Source organism: Mesoplodon mirus (assembly GCF_964341445.2).
Source record: "Mesoplodon mirus genome assembly, chromosome: 6".
NCBI lineage: Eukaryota > Metazoa > Chordata > Mammalia > Artiodactyla > Ziphiidae > Mesoplodon > Mesoplodon mirus.
In genome coordinates, this window is record NC_138982.1 from 87,673,645 (window position 1) to 87,688,505 (window position 14,861).

General features: G+C 39.1%; 1 protein-coding gene across 2 annotated transcripts in view; it reads left to right on the forward strand.

The window, feature by feature from the left end:
- Positions 1-14,861, forward strand: part of CFAP44 (cilia and flagella associated protein 44) — a 136,748-nt gene that overhangs the window by 114,802 nt on the left and 7,085 nt on the right. For both annotated transcript variants that reach the window (XM_082625891.1, XM_082625890.1), the window contains 6 exons: positions 4,772-4,882; positions 6,184-6,314; positions 7,604-7,720; positions 8,603-8,804; positions 12,534-12,694; positions 14,229-14,363. In XM_082625891.1, coding sequence (XP_082482017.1) covers positions 4,772-4,882; positions 6,184-6,314; positions 7,604-7,720; positions 8,603-8,804; positions 12,534-12,694; positions 14,229-14,363 — 857 coding nt within the window. The remainder of the gene's footprint in view (positions 1-4,771; positions 4,883-6,183; positions 6,315-7,603; positions 7,721-8,602; positions 8,805-12,533; positions 12,695-14,228; positions 14,364-14,861) is intronic.

The window sequence follows — 14,861 nt, forward strand, 5'->3', positions numbered from 1 at the left end:
ATCGATTATATACAAGTGTGTTGTGTAGGTCCAAGTGTTTTGAGATTTTCCTGTTATCTTTCTGTTATTGAGTTCTAGTTTGATTCCATTGTGGTCAGAGAACACACTTTGTATGATTTCAGTTCTTTTATATTTGTTGAGATTTGTTTTATGGTCTGACATACGGTCAATCTTGGTGTATGTTCTGTGGACACTTGCAAAGAATGTATATTGTGCTGTTTGTGTGAAGTATTTTATTACTGTTAGTTAGATTCTATTCATTGATTATACTGTTCAGGTCTTCTATATCCTTGCTGGTTTTCTGTATAGTTTTTGCATCAAATGTTGAGAGAAGGGGTGTTGAAGTCTCCAAATATAATCATGGATTTGTCTATTTCTCCTTTCATTTTTGTCAGTTTTTGCTTCACACATCTCTGTTGTTTTATGAATACACATTTAATATTGCTATGTCTTCTTGATGGATTGACACTTTTATCATTATATAAGGTCTTTTTCTGTCTTGGGTAATTTTCTTTGCTCTGAAGTCTATTTGTCTTATATTAGTATAGCCAGTCCTGCTTTGCTTTGATTAATAGTTGCATAATATGCCTTTCCCCTCCTTTATTATTATTATTATTATTTTGTGGTACGCGGGCCTCTCACTGTTGTGGCCTCTCCCGTTGTGGAGCACAGGCTCCGGACGCGCAGGCTCAGTGGCCATGGCTCACGGACCCAGCTGCTCTGTGGCATGTGGGATCTTCCCAGACCGGGGCACGAACCCGTGTCCCCTGCATCGGCAGGCGGGCTCTCAACCACTGCGCCACCAGGGAAGCCCCCCCCCTCCTTTTAATTTCAACTTGACTATATAATTATATTAGAAATGAATTTCTGATAGCATATGGTCAAATAATGTTTTTCATCCATTCTGTCTTCTAATTGGTATATTGAACCACTTACATTTGATATATTAGGGCTTAAGTCTGCCATTTTATTTTTTATTTGTTCTTATTCTCTGTTTTCTGTCTTTGTTCTTTTTCCTACCTTCCTGTGGGCTACTTGAACATTTTTTTTAGAATTCCATTTTAATTTTCTCTAGCACTTTTTAATGTATCTCTTTGTATACTTTTTTTAGTGGTTGCTCTATATATTATTGATACAATATATATACATAATTTATCCCAGTCCACCAGTGTCATCATTTTACCAGTTTAAGTCAAGTATAGAATCCTCGTCTACTTTTACATCTCTTTATCTTCCCTATTTATAATATGGTTGTCTTAAATATTTCTCTACATAAATCTAGAACCATATCAGACAATGTTATAATTTTTCCTTCAATTATCAAACATAATTTAAACACTTGGAAGAGAAAAGCCTATTGTATTTATCCATGTTTTTGTTCCAAGTTTCCTGTTTTAAAAAATAATTTCCCTTCTGTGTAAAGAATTTCTTTTATCCATTCTTTTAGGGCAGGTATACTAGTGGCAATTTTTAAAATTTTCCTATAATCTGAGTATGTCTTGATTTCTCCTCTTTTTCTGAAAGACATTTTCACTGGGTATAGGATTGTAGGTTGGCATTTCTTTTCTTTCAGCATTTGAAAAATATTGTGCTAATTGCTTCTGGTCTCCATAGTTTCTGATGAGAAACCCTCTGATATTCAAATTGCTTATCCCCTTTTCTCTGTTTGCCTTCAAGATTTTTTTCTCTTTAGTTTTCAGAAGTTTGACTGTGATGAGTCTTAGTGTAGATTTTTTTTGGATTTATCCTCTTTGGAATTCATTCAACTTACCTGTAGGTTTATGTCATTTGCCAAATTTGAGAAGTTTTCAGCCATTATTTCTTCAAGTCCTTTTAAAGACCCCCTCTTTTCCTCACTCCTTCATGCGACTCTGATGGCATGAATGTTAGACCTTTCATTATGGTCCCATAGGTCCCTGAGGCTCTGGGGTTTGGGTTCTGTTTGTTTTTCCAGTTTGTTTTCTCTCTGTTGTTCAAATTGGCTACTTTCTACTGTTCTGTCTTCAAGTTCACTGATTCATTTCTCTGTCCCCTCCATTCTGCTGTTGAACCCATCCATTAGTTTCTATTCTAATTATTGTATTTTTCAGTTCTAAAATTTCCATTTAGTTCTTCTTTATATAAATAAACAAATAGGCTGAGACTATTTCTTTGAGGCATTGTATTTTTTCATTTGCTTCAAGTGTGTTCATAATTGCTCACTGAAGCATTTTTATCTTGCCTGTTTAAAGTACTTTGTCAAATAATTCTAACATTTCTGTCATCTTAGTGTTAACATTTATTGGTTGTCTTTTCTCATTCAGTTGGAGATATTCTTTTTTGTTTTTTTTTATAAAGCATTTTTAAAATTTTGTTTATTTATTTATTTATTTTTGGCTGTGTTGGATCTTCGTTTCTGTGCGAGGGCTTTCTCTAGTTGTGTTGAGTGGGGGCCACTCTTCATCGCGGTGCGCAGGCCTCTCACTATCGTGGCCTCTCTTGTTGTGGAGCACAGGCTCCAGACGCGCAGGCTCAGTAGTTGTGGCTCATGGGCCTAGTTGCTCCGTGGCATGTGGGATCTTCCCAGACCAGTGCTCAAACCTGTGTCCCCTGCATTAGCAGGCAGATTCTCAACCACTGTGCCACCAGGGAGACCCTGGAGATATTCTTGGTTCTTGGTATGGTGCATGATTTTCAGTTGAGAGCTGGAAACATTCATATTATGTATGAGATTCTGTATCTTATTTAAATCTTCTGGTTTACTTGGCTTTCTCTAACACTGTTCTGCCAGAGGAAGGAGTGGGTGCATCCTCCTTACTGCCAGGTGGAGGTACTCAGCCTTTTTTTTCACCCAAGGGAAGGGAGATCTCCTTACTATTGTTGTGTGCAGATGGGAGTCCCAGCTCCCCACAGAATCTCTACTGACAGCATGGTGAGGTCATTTGGCTAGAGAGAGCATGCTCTGGTTGGGCCTTTCTTTATCTGCACCTGTTGGTGTTTCAGGTTTCCTAGTCTTCTCCACCTCTGAGATACAGGGCAAAAAAAAAAAGGCCCAAGGAACTCACCACAGTGCTGTTCCTCAGGGTTCAAAGTGCATTAGTAGGCCTGCCACCTTCTTTCCACTTCTCAGAGTCTTCTTGTGTTTGTTTTACACATAATGTCCAGGGGTTTGGGCTGTATTTAGTGGGAGGAATAGGGGAAGTAGATCTGCTTCATTTTCTTGAAAACAGAAATCTATGTAAGAATTTTAAAGCCTAATTTTAAACTTTGCTGATTTATTTCATAAGGTGGTACAGATCACTTGTCATTTTAAGAGACATTTTAATTTTTTAATTAATTAATTAATTAATTATTTTTGGCTGCATTGGGTCTTTGTTGCTGGGTGCAGGCTTTCTCTAGTTGTGGTGAGCGGGGGCTACTCTTTGTTGCGGTGTGTGGGTTTCTAATTGCGGTGACTTCTCTTGTTGCAGAACACGGGCTCTAGGCATGCGGGCTTCAGTAGTTGTGGCTCGCGGGCTCTACAGTGCAGTCTCAGTAGTTGTGGTGCACAGGCTTAGTTGCTCCGCGGCATGTGGGACCATCCTGGACCAGGGCTGGAACCCATGTCCCATGCATTGGCAGGTGGATTCTTAACCACTGTGCCACCAGGGAAGTCCTGAGACATTTTCATTTAACAAATCTTCTAGTGAGTATAAGGTCCACTTCTTATCTCTATTGTTTGATGTTCCATATAATAGAATTGCCAGTTGTTCACACATGGGCTCAAGGTGTTTTAAAAGAAAATGGGGTTAGAGTTGAGTGGGCGAGGTCTACAATTCCTTATCCAAAACTCTTGGGAGCAGATGTATTTTAGTATTCAAAAAATTTTATAAAAGATATTAAATATGACATTGTTAAAGGAAAAAAATCATTCATGATACTTGTTAAGAATAAGGCAGACCTTATTCAGGGTATCACTATAATGGGATTTTGTAGTAGGGGAGAGATCAGCTCAACTCTGAATACAACAAGGCAAGTGGAGATTTATAGCCAAGGAGCATGGTCAGGGTTAGTTGATAGAAAATTACTAAGAGGTAGGGTAATTCTTTGCTAAACTGACCTAACAGGGTTTCTGTTGAAGGCAGGCCAGAGTGATAAATTATTGAGGGTAGGGAATAAGGAATTTGACCAGCTATCAAGGGTGGAGAATTACTCAGCAGGACTCTTGCTAAAACTGAACTAAATGGGCCCAGGACAGAGCCCATTCAGTTCAAGGTCAAGGACTAGTCAAAGGACTCAGAGGAGTTTGACTCAAGTTTGGTTAAAGGCCAGAGTCTTTGTCAACTAACACCCCCAGCAGGGTTTGATGCAGAATCTCTAAATCAAACATCGTAATACTTCTGCAGCAAGACATGAATATTCACACTAAGTAGGTTAAGTGAAGATTATAAATTGTATTACTTCGGTTCAGAGAAGTTATGAAAATCTTCTCTGTTTTCAGAGTACTGTGATTTAGGAATTGTGGACTGTATAACCAAGCGTGTGTTAGGTGGGTCACAGCATAAGCAGCTTGGCAGCTTGATCTCAACCCTCTCTGACTCAATGCATTGAAATTAATTGCACAACCTTCTGCAGGCATTTGAGTTTGTGGTCTCTGTATCCGTAACCATTTTAAATTCTTCTAAAAATACTGAATAATTTCCTTATTTACCTGTTGTTTCCCTAGTGACTAACTCATTGAAAAATGATTTATTTTTAAAGCCTTAACACAGGAACTTCTCTGCTTATTAACAATGTTTCCCTCTCTCCATAGATGAAGATAAAGAAAGTGATGAATCAAGTGAAGAAGAATCCAGCTTGGAGAGTGATGAGGATGAGTCTGGATCTGAAGATGAGGTTTTTGATGATTCTATCTGCCCAACAAGTAAGTGGGATAAAACCATGCATTCTCTGTTATGTGTGACTATGGATTGATAATACCAAAAATTCCCTTTTTTTGGCTTCTCGATTGTCTCATAATGATATTTAAGGAAAGGATGGCTTAATATGTATGAAGTGTAGTCTAATGAATACTCTTTGGGGCTCTCTGGACAATTAATTTTCTGTTTCTTGAGGCAGCTATTTATGAGTACCCAATTAAATAATCTGCAGACAATCTCTAGTTGATTCAGAGTCAGAAATTATGCAGGAAGTTTCATTTTATAGAGAAACAGAAGATTTATATATGTGTGTATATATATAAAAATATATATTTAAGTATATTTTTATAAAGCTCTTCCTTTTTGCCAAGCCATTCAGTTTTCATATTTCAAACCTGTTTTGTAAGGGCAATTTTTACATTTCCTGGAGATGCTTGGCAATTTATATTCACTGTCTTCACTGGTGAAACCAGTCTGAAATATTCTTACAGTCCAATATTCTTATAGTCCAGACCAATATTCTTACAGGCTCAATACAGGAATGGTTCAGTAGGAAAACTATTTCTTCTTCATCTGAAATTATTTTCCTAGATATTTCATATCGATTATAAATCAAATTTTAAAGTCAAATAAAGTTTAAATCTTGTTTTGATTTTGAAAATAAGAATCTCCTAAAAATCATATTTATGAGTGGAAGAAAGCTAGAAAATCTTGTAGTGCAGCTTGTTATTTTATAGCAGGATTAAACGGCTTGAACAAAAGCTCACAGTTAGTTTAGTGGTAAAACTTGGGATGGAGCTACGGTTCCTAAATTCCATTGTAGTGATCCATTATATTTTCACATTCTTTATCAATTACTCAGTGGATAAATGTGGCTGTCAGTGTGATATAGTGGAAATTAATACAAAGGTACTGTACTTGAATCCCATTCTGTCACATATCAGCTGTGTGACCTCTCTGAGACTTATGGTGGTCGGGTGGTCGTGACCTATAAAATGGGAACAATAGTCTCTACGTTGCAGGGCCTGTGAGCCTTGAATGAGAGAAGGTACATAAAGGACCCAGGACCCAGCCTGGCTCAGAGCACTGCTCAGAACATCAATACTAGTATCATAAACACTATCATGATTATTAATACCATTAATAATTTCTACCCAGAATAATTTCTACCTGGAGCCCTAAGTATTATGGAACCTTGCTGGAATAGATGGACATTAATAATTCTGAAGCTCCAAAGTCCACGCTTATTGTATTACTGCATTCCCTAACAAATGGGGCTGCTTTACTGTTTTGACTGTCTTTTCAGATTGTGATAAGGGTCTCTTTGAACTGGCCCTTCAACTTCGAGAGAAAAGGCTGGACATTGAAGAGGTCTTAGTTGAAGAAAAGAAAATGATCGATAACCTCAGAAAGGAATACGATACATTGTCCAAAAAAGTATGTTGGTCTGCCCTTCTCAGGTCTGTTCATCCTCTCCCAACAAGCTACACCTCCTTGCAGCTATAATATTGCTATTTCATAGCAATGGCATGAGTTAGGACTTCTTGTAAGAGAACAGACATTTCCCATGTTATATCCATTTACAGTTGTGGTTGAGGGGCCATTGCTCTTTTTTTTTTTTTTTTAATGTGGTACGTGGGCCTATCACTGTTGTGTCCTCTCCCGTTGTGGAGCACAGACTCCAGACACGCAGGCTCAGCAGCCAGGGCTCACGGGCCCAGCTGCTCCATGGCATGTGGGATCTTCCCGGACTGGGGCATGAACCCATGTCCCCTGCATCAGCAGGCAGACTCTCAACCACTGCGCCACCAGGGAAGCCCGCCATTACTCTTTTAATGACTGAGACTTTCTTTATCTAAATCATTGGCCTCCAAACTTTTTTGATTACATACTTCTATAAGTAAAAAAATTGTGGAGCACATATTCCCACAATAAATGTATATTTATTTATAAATTATATACATGAACTATTGTACTAATATATTTTATGTATTATGAAACATTTGCAAAAACAGAAACTGAAAAGAATAAGATAAAAATAAATAGAAATGGAAACTTCTTTCCGGACCCCAGTAGATGATGACTTTGACCCTCTGGGGTGTATGCATTCCACATGGAGGACACTAAGCTAAACTTCTGGTACAATTATATTGATTTTTCTGCTGTATCTGCTCAGTTTCCCTCTTAGGTACTCTTTCCTAGAGCAGCATCACTTGACTCATATTCAGAAATATTTTTGATAGATTGCTTCTCGAAAAAGGAAATGATTTGGAAAACTTTCAAGTATTTTAGGAGATGAAGCTATGTGCTTTAGAAATACTGTAGTTAGTAGTTTCATTACTTTAAAGGGCTTTTTTCTCTAGTTTATTGATGTCATTATGACCAAATGAGATTTGAACCATCCTGACAAAGACATTCCAGGCTGAGAGATGCTTTTACTGCAGAAAACAAGAGGGAGATGGGGACAAGTCTTCTGAGTTTTCATTAACAAAACCTATACAACTCTGGGGTCATTGGAACAATTGAAAAAGTGGTGTGGATCATGACTTAGCAGGAAGAGAATAATATATATTGCTGGGCTGCAGGCTGGGATCGTCCATTTAATCACAGCCCAACAAAGCAGATCCAGCTCATGCTTTTGCTTCCTCCCAGAAAGGCTTCATTTACCACCTCGGGTATATATTCAGTGAATCTTTTCAACATCTCACACACGGGGTTTTCCACAGGTAAAGATTGTGGCAACTAATCTGAACATGGCAGAGGAGGCCCTGGAGGCTTATCAACGTGAGAAGCAGCAGCGGTTGAATGAACTGCTGGTTGTGATTCCTCTCAAGCTCCACCAGGTGACGGGTCTGAGCGGTTGCCCCACCCTGTCTGAGCAGGAAAGCCATATGACACTCAGGCTTTTCCAGAGAAAAATTCATGGGCCACTAGGGGGGAGAAGTGCAGTCCTTGGCTGAGAAATCTACCTGTAGAATGACACCCCAACTTTTCTTACCCCTTCTGAGATTGTTATAAAAGCATAATATGAAAACATGTATATTTCCCTGTGGTCCGTTATCACTTTGAAAGTTGAATCATTTCAAGTCTGAAGAAATGAGAAGCCTATGACTTAAGGGAATGGCTTGGAGGTTGAAATCTTGGCTCTTGGACACATGTCACTTTTCACACCATCTTTAAGTAGACATGAACTAATGATGCAAGAATTATCTTCACTTAATCTCTACTCGTTAATGAGGGAGGTTAAGATAAAAGGAAAATATTCTTTCTCTTTTTTCCCCCTCTTTGTTCATCTCTATATCCCGCTCAAACTACAACTTACATTAAAATGCAGAGATCATATCAGCGAAGGCCCATCGTACCATGTTTTGTCACGTAAATAGAGAAAGCTGTATGTTAGAAGAAAAGCCTAAGATCAGCCTTACATACATCTTGTTTAACCTGACCCAAACAGGATTAGCTTATCTGTAGCAATTTACCTAATATGCCAACCCTGAAATGTCCGTTCCATCCTTATGCAGTAGATATCAAGCATGGTCTTTTTGGAAAGAAGTGCTGTCCCAGAGGGACATAATGTGATTTCTATTTGAAAGTGGCTTCCTGCTTTTACCTTACTCAGTGGTGACAAGGGACAGAGAAAGAAGTGTTTCCCTTATGCTTTCCATGACCTTAAATTTAGCTTGATCTTTGTCTATTTTGATTTCTGTTTTGTTTTGCTTTTGTAGATAGAGTATGTGGTATCCGGAGAAATACCTAGAGATCTTTCTGGAACTTTGGTCTTTTCGAACCACTCCTTGGGACGACTGCAAGAACGAATTGTCCAGCTCCACGAGGAAAATTCCCAGCAGCAAAAACTTAACAAAGAATACCGGGAGAGGCGTAAACAGCTCATCCGAGAAAAGAGAGAGATGGCCAAAACTATACAGAGTGAGTATTAAGCCCGTGGCTTATTTAGTAATATTTATTGATTAGAGAGGGAACTGTCAAGTGACCATCTCCAACTTTGAAAACAGTAGGTCATCACAGATCGGAACCACTGAGAGGAAATAACACCTTCCCATCTTCCCACTTACTCTCTCTCCTGATTCTATCAAAAGGTCATTCTCCTATTTTAAAAGGATAAATATTTTGTCATAGAAACAGTTTCTCACAATTTTTAAAGGTTTTATGTATAATAAGTATAGAATAATACAGCAATAGTCCCTGTACCCAGTAGCAAGCTTAATAAAGCATTGAAGATACAACTGAAGGCCCTTCTCTTTAAAATACTGTTCTGCTCTCTCCTTCCCCAGGATCAACCACCAGGCACGTCCATATACATATGGATGTATCCACACACAGTATACAAAGTGCCTTTGTATGTTTTTAACTGTAATATAATATTATTCCTATCATTTTGCAGTTCACTTTATTAAACCAGGTTTTGAGAGTAATCTGTATTGCTACAGATAATTACTCATTTTAACTGGTACTACAATATTCCATTGTAGGACTATAAGAGTTTCTCTTCAGTCTCCTGTTGATGGATATTTAGGGTACTTGTAATTTTTCATGATTACAGACAGTGAACCTTCTTGTACATGTCTCCCTGTGCATGTGTGGAAGGAGGTGAGTCCCCAGGACCGGGGGCTCTGGGTGAGAGGGGTGTGTGTGCATTTTCCACTCTCCTGGGTGTGGTCAAGTTGCCCTCCAAAGTGGCTGTACCCTTTTCTCTCCCTTGGCAGTGTGAGAATTTCCTGGGCTCCATAGTCTAATCAACACTTAATACTGTTAGACTTTCATATTTCTGCCAACCTCGTAGATGTTAAAATTGTATTTCACTGTTTCCTGAAGTCCTTGAGGTTGAATGTCTTCACATAGCTTATTTGCTGTTTGTGTTTCCTTTTCTTGCCTGTCATACACTTTGCCCATTTTTTTACTTCTGTTTTTTTTATTTTACTTATTGATTGTAGGGAGTTTTTTTCCCTATATTTTATGTCTTTCTTTGTCCATTACATTCACTTCGAATCTTTTCTAATATGTCTCGCCTTTTTACTTTATTTAGTGTATCTTTTTGGGATACAGACATTTAAAAATCTCAATATAATTAATTTTATCAATCTATTTATAATTTGTTCATTGTGTGTGTGTGTGTCTTAAGAAATCCTTTCCTATTTTGAGGTCACAAAGATATTTTTCTATTGTTTCTTCTATTAGTAGTGTTCCTCACATTTACGTTCTTAATTCAGATGGAATTGAGGTGTACAGTATAAGATGTATGGAGTAAAGACAATTCTTTTAAAATACCTTTTGAATATTTGACATATGGAACATATGTGTAAGTGATGAAGTATTCCAACTTTAATAACAATAATATTACCATACTATAATAGCATCTACCTTAATGCTACAGACCTGTATGCTTTAAAAGGATTAAAATGGTACATTTTGTTATGTGTATTTTACCACAATTGAATAATATTTTTTTAAAGAAAATTTGAAAAAGAAAAATAATGGGAAGAATATAGCAGTCAGTCAATCCAAGTTGCTTGTATTTCTAGAGGTCAGTTTCCAATGAGTGATGATGGTTCTACCCTCATGGGTGGCTGGATTATAAAATTTTAAAATACATGTTAGGACTCTATGTTTGAATAACACTTATTTGAGACATAGAGTTTTCTCGGGTATAAACCTTGAGGCCCCAATGTTTCTCACGTACTTCACATTCCTTTGGCTTCTGTAGCCTGTGAATGTTGTTTATATTTTGAAATACTGTTTGTCAAACCAAGGAACAAACTAGTATGAAAATGAGGAAAGAAGCTTATTTCCAACTGAGTAACCTCGCAGTTTGGAAAAATGTGTGAAGAAAATGAAGTATTCACATTTCTGGAATGTTAGTTGAAATTAAAAAAAAAAAAGTCCCACGTGGTTCAAGTTTTATTCAGTGACTTTCAGTTCTTCTCCTACCCCCGGTCCATTTTCTGAAAGCAAGTTGTGAGTCTGGTTAAAGACTGATCTCCTAATTCTGAAGGTGAAGCTAGGAGTGGGTTCCTTTCCTGTATCTCAGAGAACAAATGCTTACCAGTGATGAGAAACACCACAGTCACTCACTGTTGCCTGCCTCCATCCCTAGACCCAATGGGGAAGAAGAGGAGAGTCTAGAACATGGGGTGGGGAGGTAAGTTCTCTTTTTCAAGGAGAGCACAGCTTGCAGCCACCGGGGACAGAGGATAGGGAGTGTTCCAGAAGCCTTTATGTCCCCAGGGAACACTAGCTGGCCTGAGTCAGAAGGGTGTTGTTAGGCTGGCTCCACAGTGGGAAGGGCAAGGACCAGAGTCCATGTCCTAGTATATGAGGCTGCCTTGGGAGAGGGCACCCTGTCATATGGGGCTAGCTGGGGGAAGTCAAGGTTCTTACTGAGGGAGGCCAAGCAGGCAGCCACAGGCTAGCCACACATGTGCAAATAATCCAGTCATTTCATTTGCATCACGGATTATCATGGCCACCACATGACACAAGTCCATGGGGTGCCACTCACGTAGAATAGAAATGAATAACCCTCCCTGGATTGTGCAAAATGGCAGCCATGCTGATTATACCATTATCACTCAGCCATAACAATTATACCTGAATACAAATTCCTGTACTGTAACAGAATTGCATCATCTTGTTATACTTCAGGGCCTTCAGACTTCACTTAGGGGACTCTGGTGACTGAGAAAATCTTGTTACAAGATTATACTTTCTTGGGGAGCTCAGACTCCACAAGTAGAATTTTCTCCAGGTTTTCCAGTGTTCACGTGTTGAGGAAACACAGTAAACAAAAGTAAAACATGTTGCATGTTAGATGGAGAGGATTGTTAAGAAGAAAAAATTAGAAAGGGACTGGGAAAGAGTGCTGAGGTCCATAGGAAGCCAGGGAAGAGCTCCCTGGAAAGGTGAAATACCTCCTAAGATGTGGTTCTCCCTGGTTAGGGGACAAATTACACTTGGTTACACCTTCAGAAATGGGTGTTTTGGAAATGAGTCTTTCACCAGTCTCACAACTTGTTTTCAGAAAATGGGTTGTGTGGAGTGAGTCATGTGGCTATTTCAGGAAGAGAATTCCAGACAATGCCATATGAGAATATCCAAGTGAGCCTGGAATGTTTGAGAAGGTTGAGAAAAAGGTGTCTGGAGTAAATGAGGAGAGAGGTGTGGGAAAGGAGGTGGGAGAGATAATAGGGGCAGGGCAGGACAGGTAGGACCTTGTGAACCACTGCAAGGATTTTAATATTTTTACTTGGAATAAGATGGAAACTTCTTTTCAGTGACTGTTGTATTCTCAACACCAGATGTTATAGAGATCAGTAATAAAAAATTAAAAACTGAAGGCTTCATAATCCCATTTGGGCCCACGAATAATCTGAGGAGGGGCAGATCAGAAGGTGTAGCCAGTTAGGAAAGATGAGTCCCTTTTACACAGGAATTTGAAGTAGATGAAAAGACAATAGAGCAATGTGCATTCTAAGTGAGGAAAGTAGCAGGTGAAAAGTCACAGAGGAAAACCCAACTGGTAATGTAAAATCTCTTATCTTCTTGCAAAAGCTGTTCCTTAGAATGTTATTGGTACTGGTATTATTCGTTTAGTAACAGTGGGATCTGGTGAACAACCTGACAGTGACTGTCTTCTTTTAGAAATGGAAGAAACAGTCAATCAACTAATGGTCAGCAAGTTTGGCCGTGTGATCAACCTAGAAGCCCTTCAGACACTTTCTGTGAATACAACACTTGAAGAACTAAAGATCAAAAAACTTCAAAAGGAGCTATCGAACACAAAGGAAATGAAGATGTGGGAGGTTAGGATGAGAGGGCAGGTGATCCACTGGGTGGAGGCAAGAACTCCTGGTGAGCTTTCAGTGGTTCCTGCGAAGCATCTGTACAGCTGGAGACACGTGTGTGAGCCCCCCTTGGTTCCTCCATGATCTTAAGCCTGTCTTGGCTTTCTTACTATTCACTTAGTTGAGCCACTGGTCTATCTTGGGATGAAAGCACTAGCATTGGGTCTGGGGTCCAGGATTCATGTAAATATGATGGCAAAATGGCATGAAAGATTACAGAGAGATTCCACTCTGAGGTCTGCATTAATGTATAAACGTCCTAATAGCATTAGACATGAACTGCTATACTCTGAGGACCTAATTGTATTATCCTACATAGCTTTTGCATGCTATTTCCATTCTGGAAATTAGAAAAACATCTCTGAGTAATACATTTTATAACAAGGTATATACTATTGAGCTGGTAGGGTCTTAGAAGGTATTAAATGCCTACACGGTTTCCGGAGCCATGAGATGAGGCAGTCCCCAGTTACAGCCTGATTCAGAGACAGAAACTTTTACAAAGATTTTATAAGCCCACAAATAATTATGGCTTCTCCAGTTTTCTGTCTTCACAGTAGATAGGGAAGGAGGAGAGGTTCCTAGCGCTATCTCTTTTTAAAAATATTTATTTTATTTATTTTCCTTATTTTTTTTTTGGCTGCATCGGGTCTTAGGTGCGGCACACGGGGTCTTTGTTGAGGCATGCGGGATTTTTTTTGTGACGGTGCAAGGTCTGCTCAGGTTTCTCTCTAGTTGTGGCATGCGGGTTTTCTCTCTCTAGTTGTGGCGCGCCAGGCTCCAGGGCATGTGGGCTCTGTAGTTTGCTGTGCGTGGGCTCTAGTTGATGCGCGCAAGCTCAATTGTTGTGGTGCGTGGGTTTAGTTGCCCCATGGCATGTGAGATTGTCCCCTGCCCTGGAAGGCAGATTCTTTACCACTGGACCACCAGGGAAGTCCCTCCTACTGCTAACTTGGCTCATCTTTTCTTATTGAAGATTTGCCACTGTACCGTGAAGAAACAAATTACTTCAGTGCTCGTGCCAGTGGGACTGGTCCCTATCAGGGTAGTGCTGGAGATAATATGTGCTATCTAAAATAATTTGTTGGAGTAATAGGAGAACAAAGGAAAGCCATTGGCAGATGTATGGCCATTCAAGCCGGTCACCTTGAGGATCCTGGGCCAAGACTGGGGAAAAAGCAATACAGGAACATTTCCTGCTTAAAGGATCATTCTCCCTTTTAATTAATGAATACCATCACCATTAGTATGCACACTAATGTCATTTCTCAACAATGGAGTGATGTCTCTTATTTTTACCTACTTTCGTCCTGCTTACATTCTTCTGTAATCAAACCAGACCCAGTGCACTTGCTTCTGATATTATTGGCTTTTTGTATTTTTCTATGTGCATATCACTCCATTTGCCTGATGGTGTTGATCAAATCCGGACATTCATTTTTCTCTGCTTCCTCATTCACTTAATCCATTTTGCATCTTTCTGCCCTGGTAGGAAAAGATTGCTCAAGTGCAATGGGAATTGATGATGAAGACAAAAGAACACACCAAAAAACTTCATCAGATGAATGATTTATGTATTGAAAAGAAGAAACTTGATTCTCAGCTGAATATTCTACAGAACCAGCAGGTATGTTCCTTTTCTTCAGACCTTTTGTCAGAATTGGGGATGCTCTATAAAAGGAATATCAAGTGCTGGCTTTTAAACAAACCTTGATCTTGGATGTTTCTGGCCCACTTGGGTCCCTGAGGACACTGAGTTGATACCGTCTACATTACAATGAGCCTGAGGGACTAGCTTTACTGTATGCCTACTGGGTACCATGAATTCATACAAGTACTAATTAAGGGATTTGCCTTGGCCCTTGGAGAGGTAAGGTTACTTAGGTATAAATAATGACATCAACATGCTTCCTGAATTTGGTGTCAAACATCCATTTCCAATATGTTTACTTCCTTTGACCTAAAGGGGGCCTACTGAATTATGGGAGGCCACATATTACTTATTAAAACACTTGTTACTTTTTAGGGCTTTCAACTTGCTTTTATATAATATTTATTGAGGCTAACCTAGTAGTACTTAATACACAGTATGTGGTGGATAATACTTATTTATAAAGTTTCACCC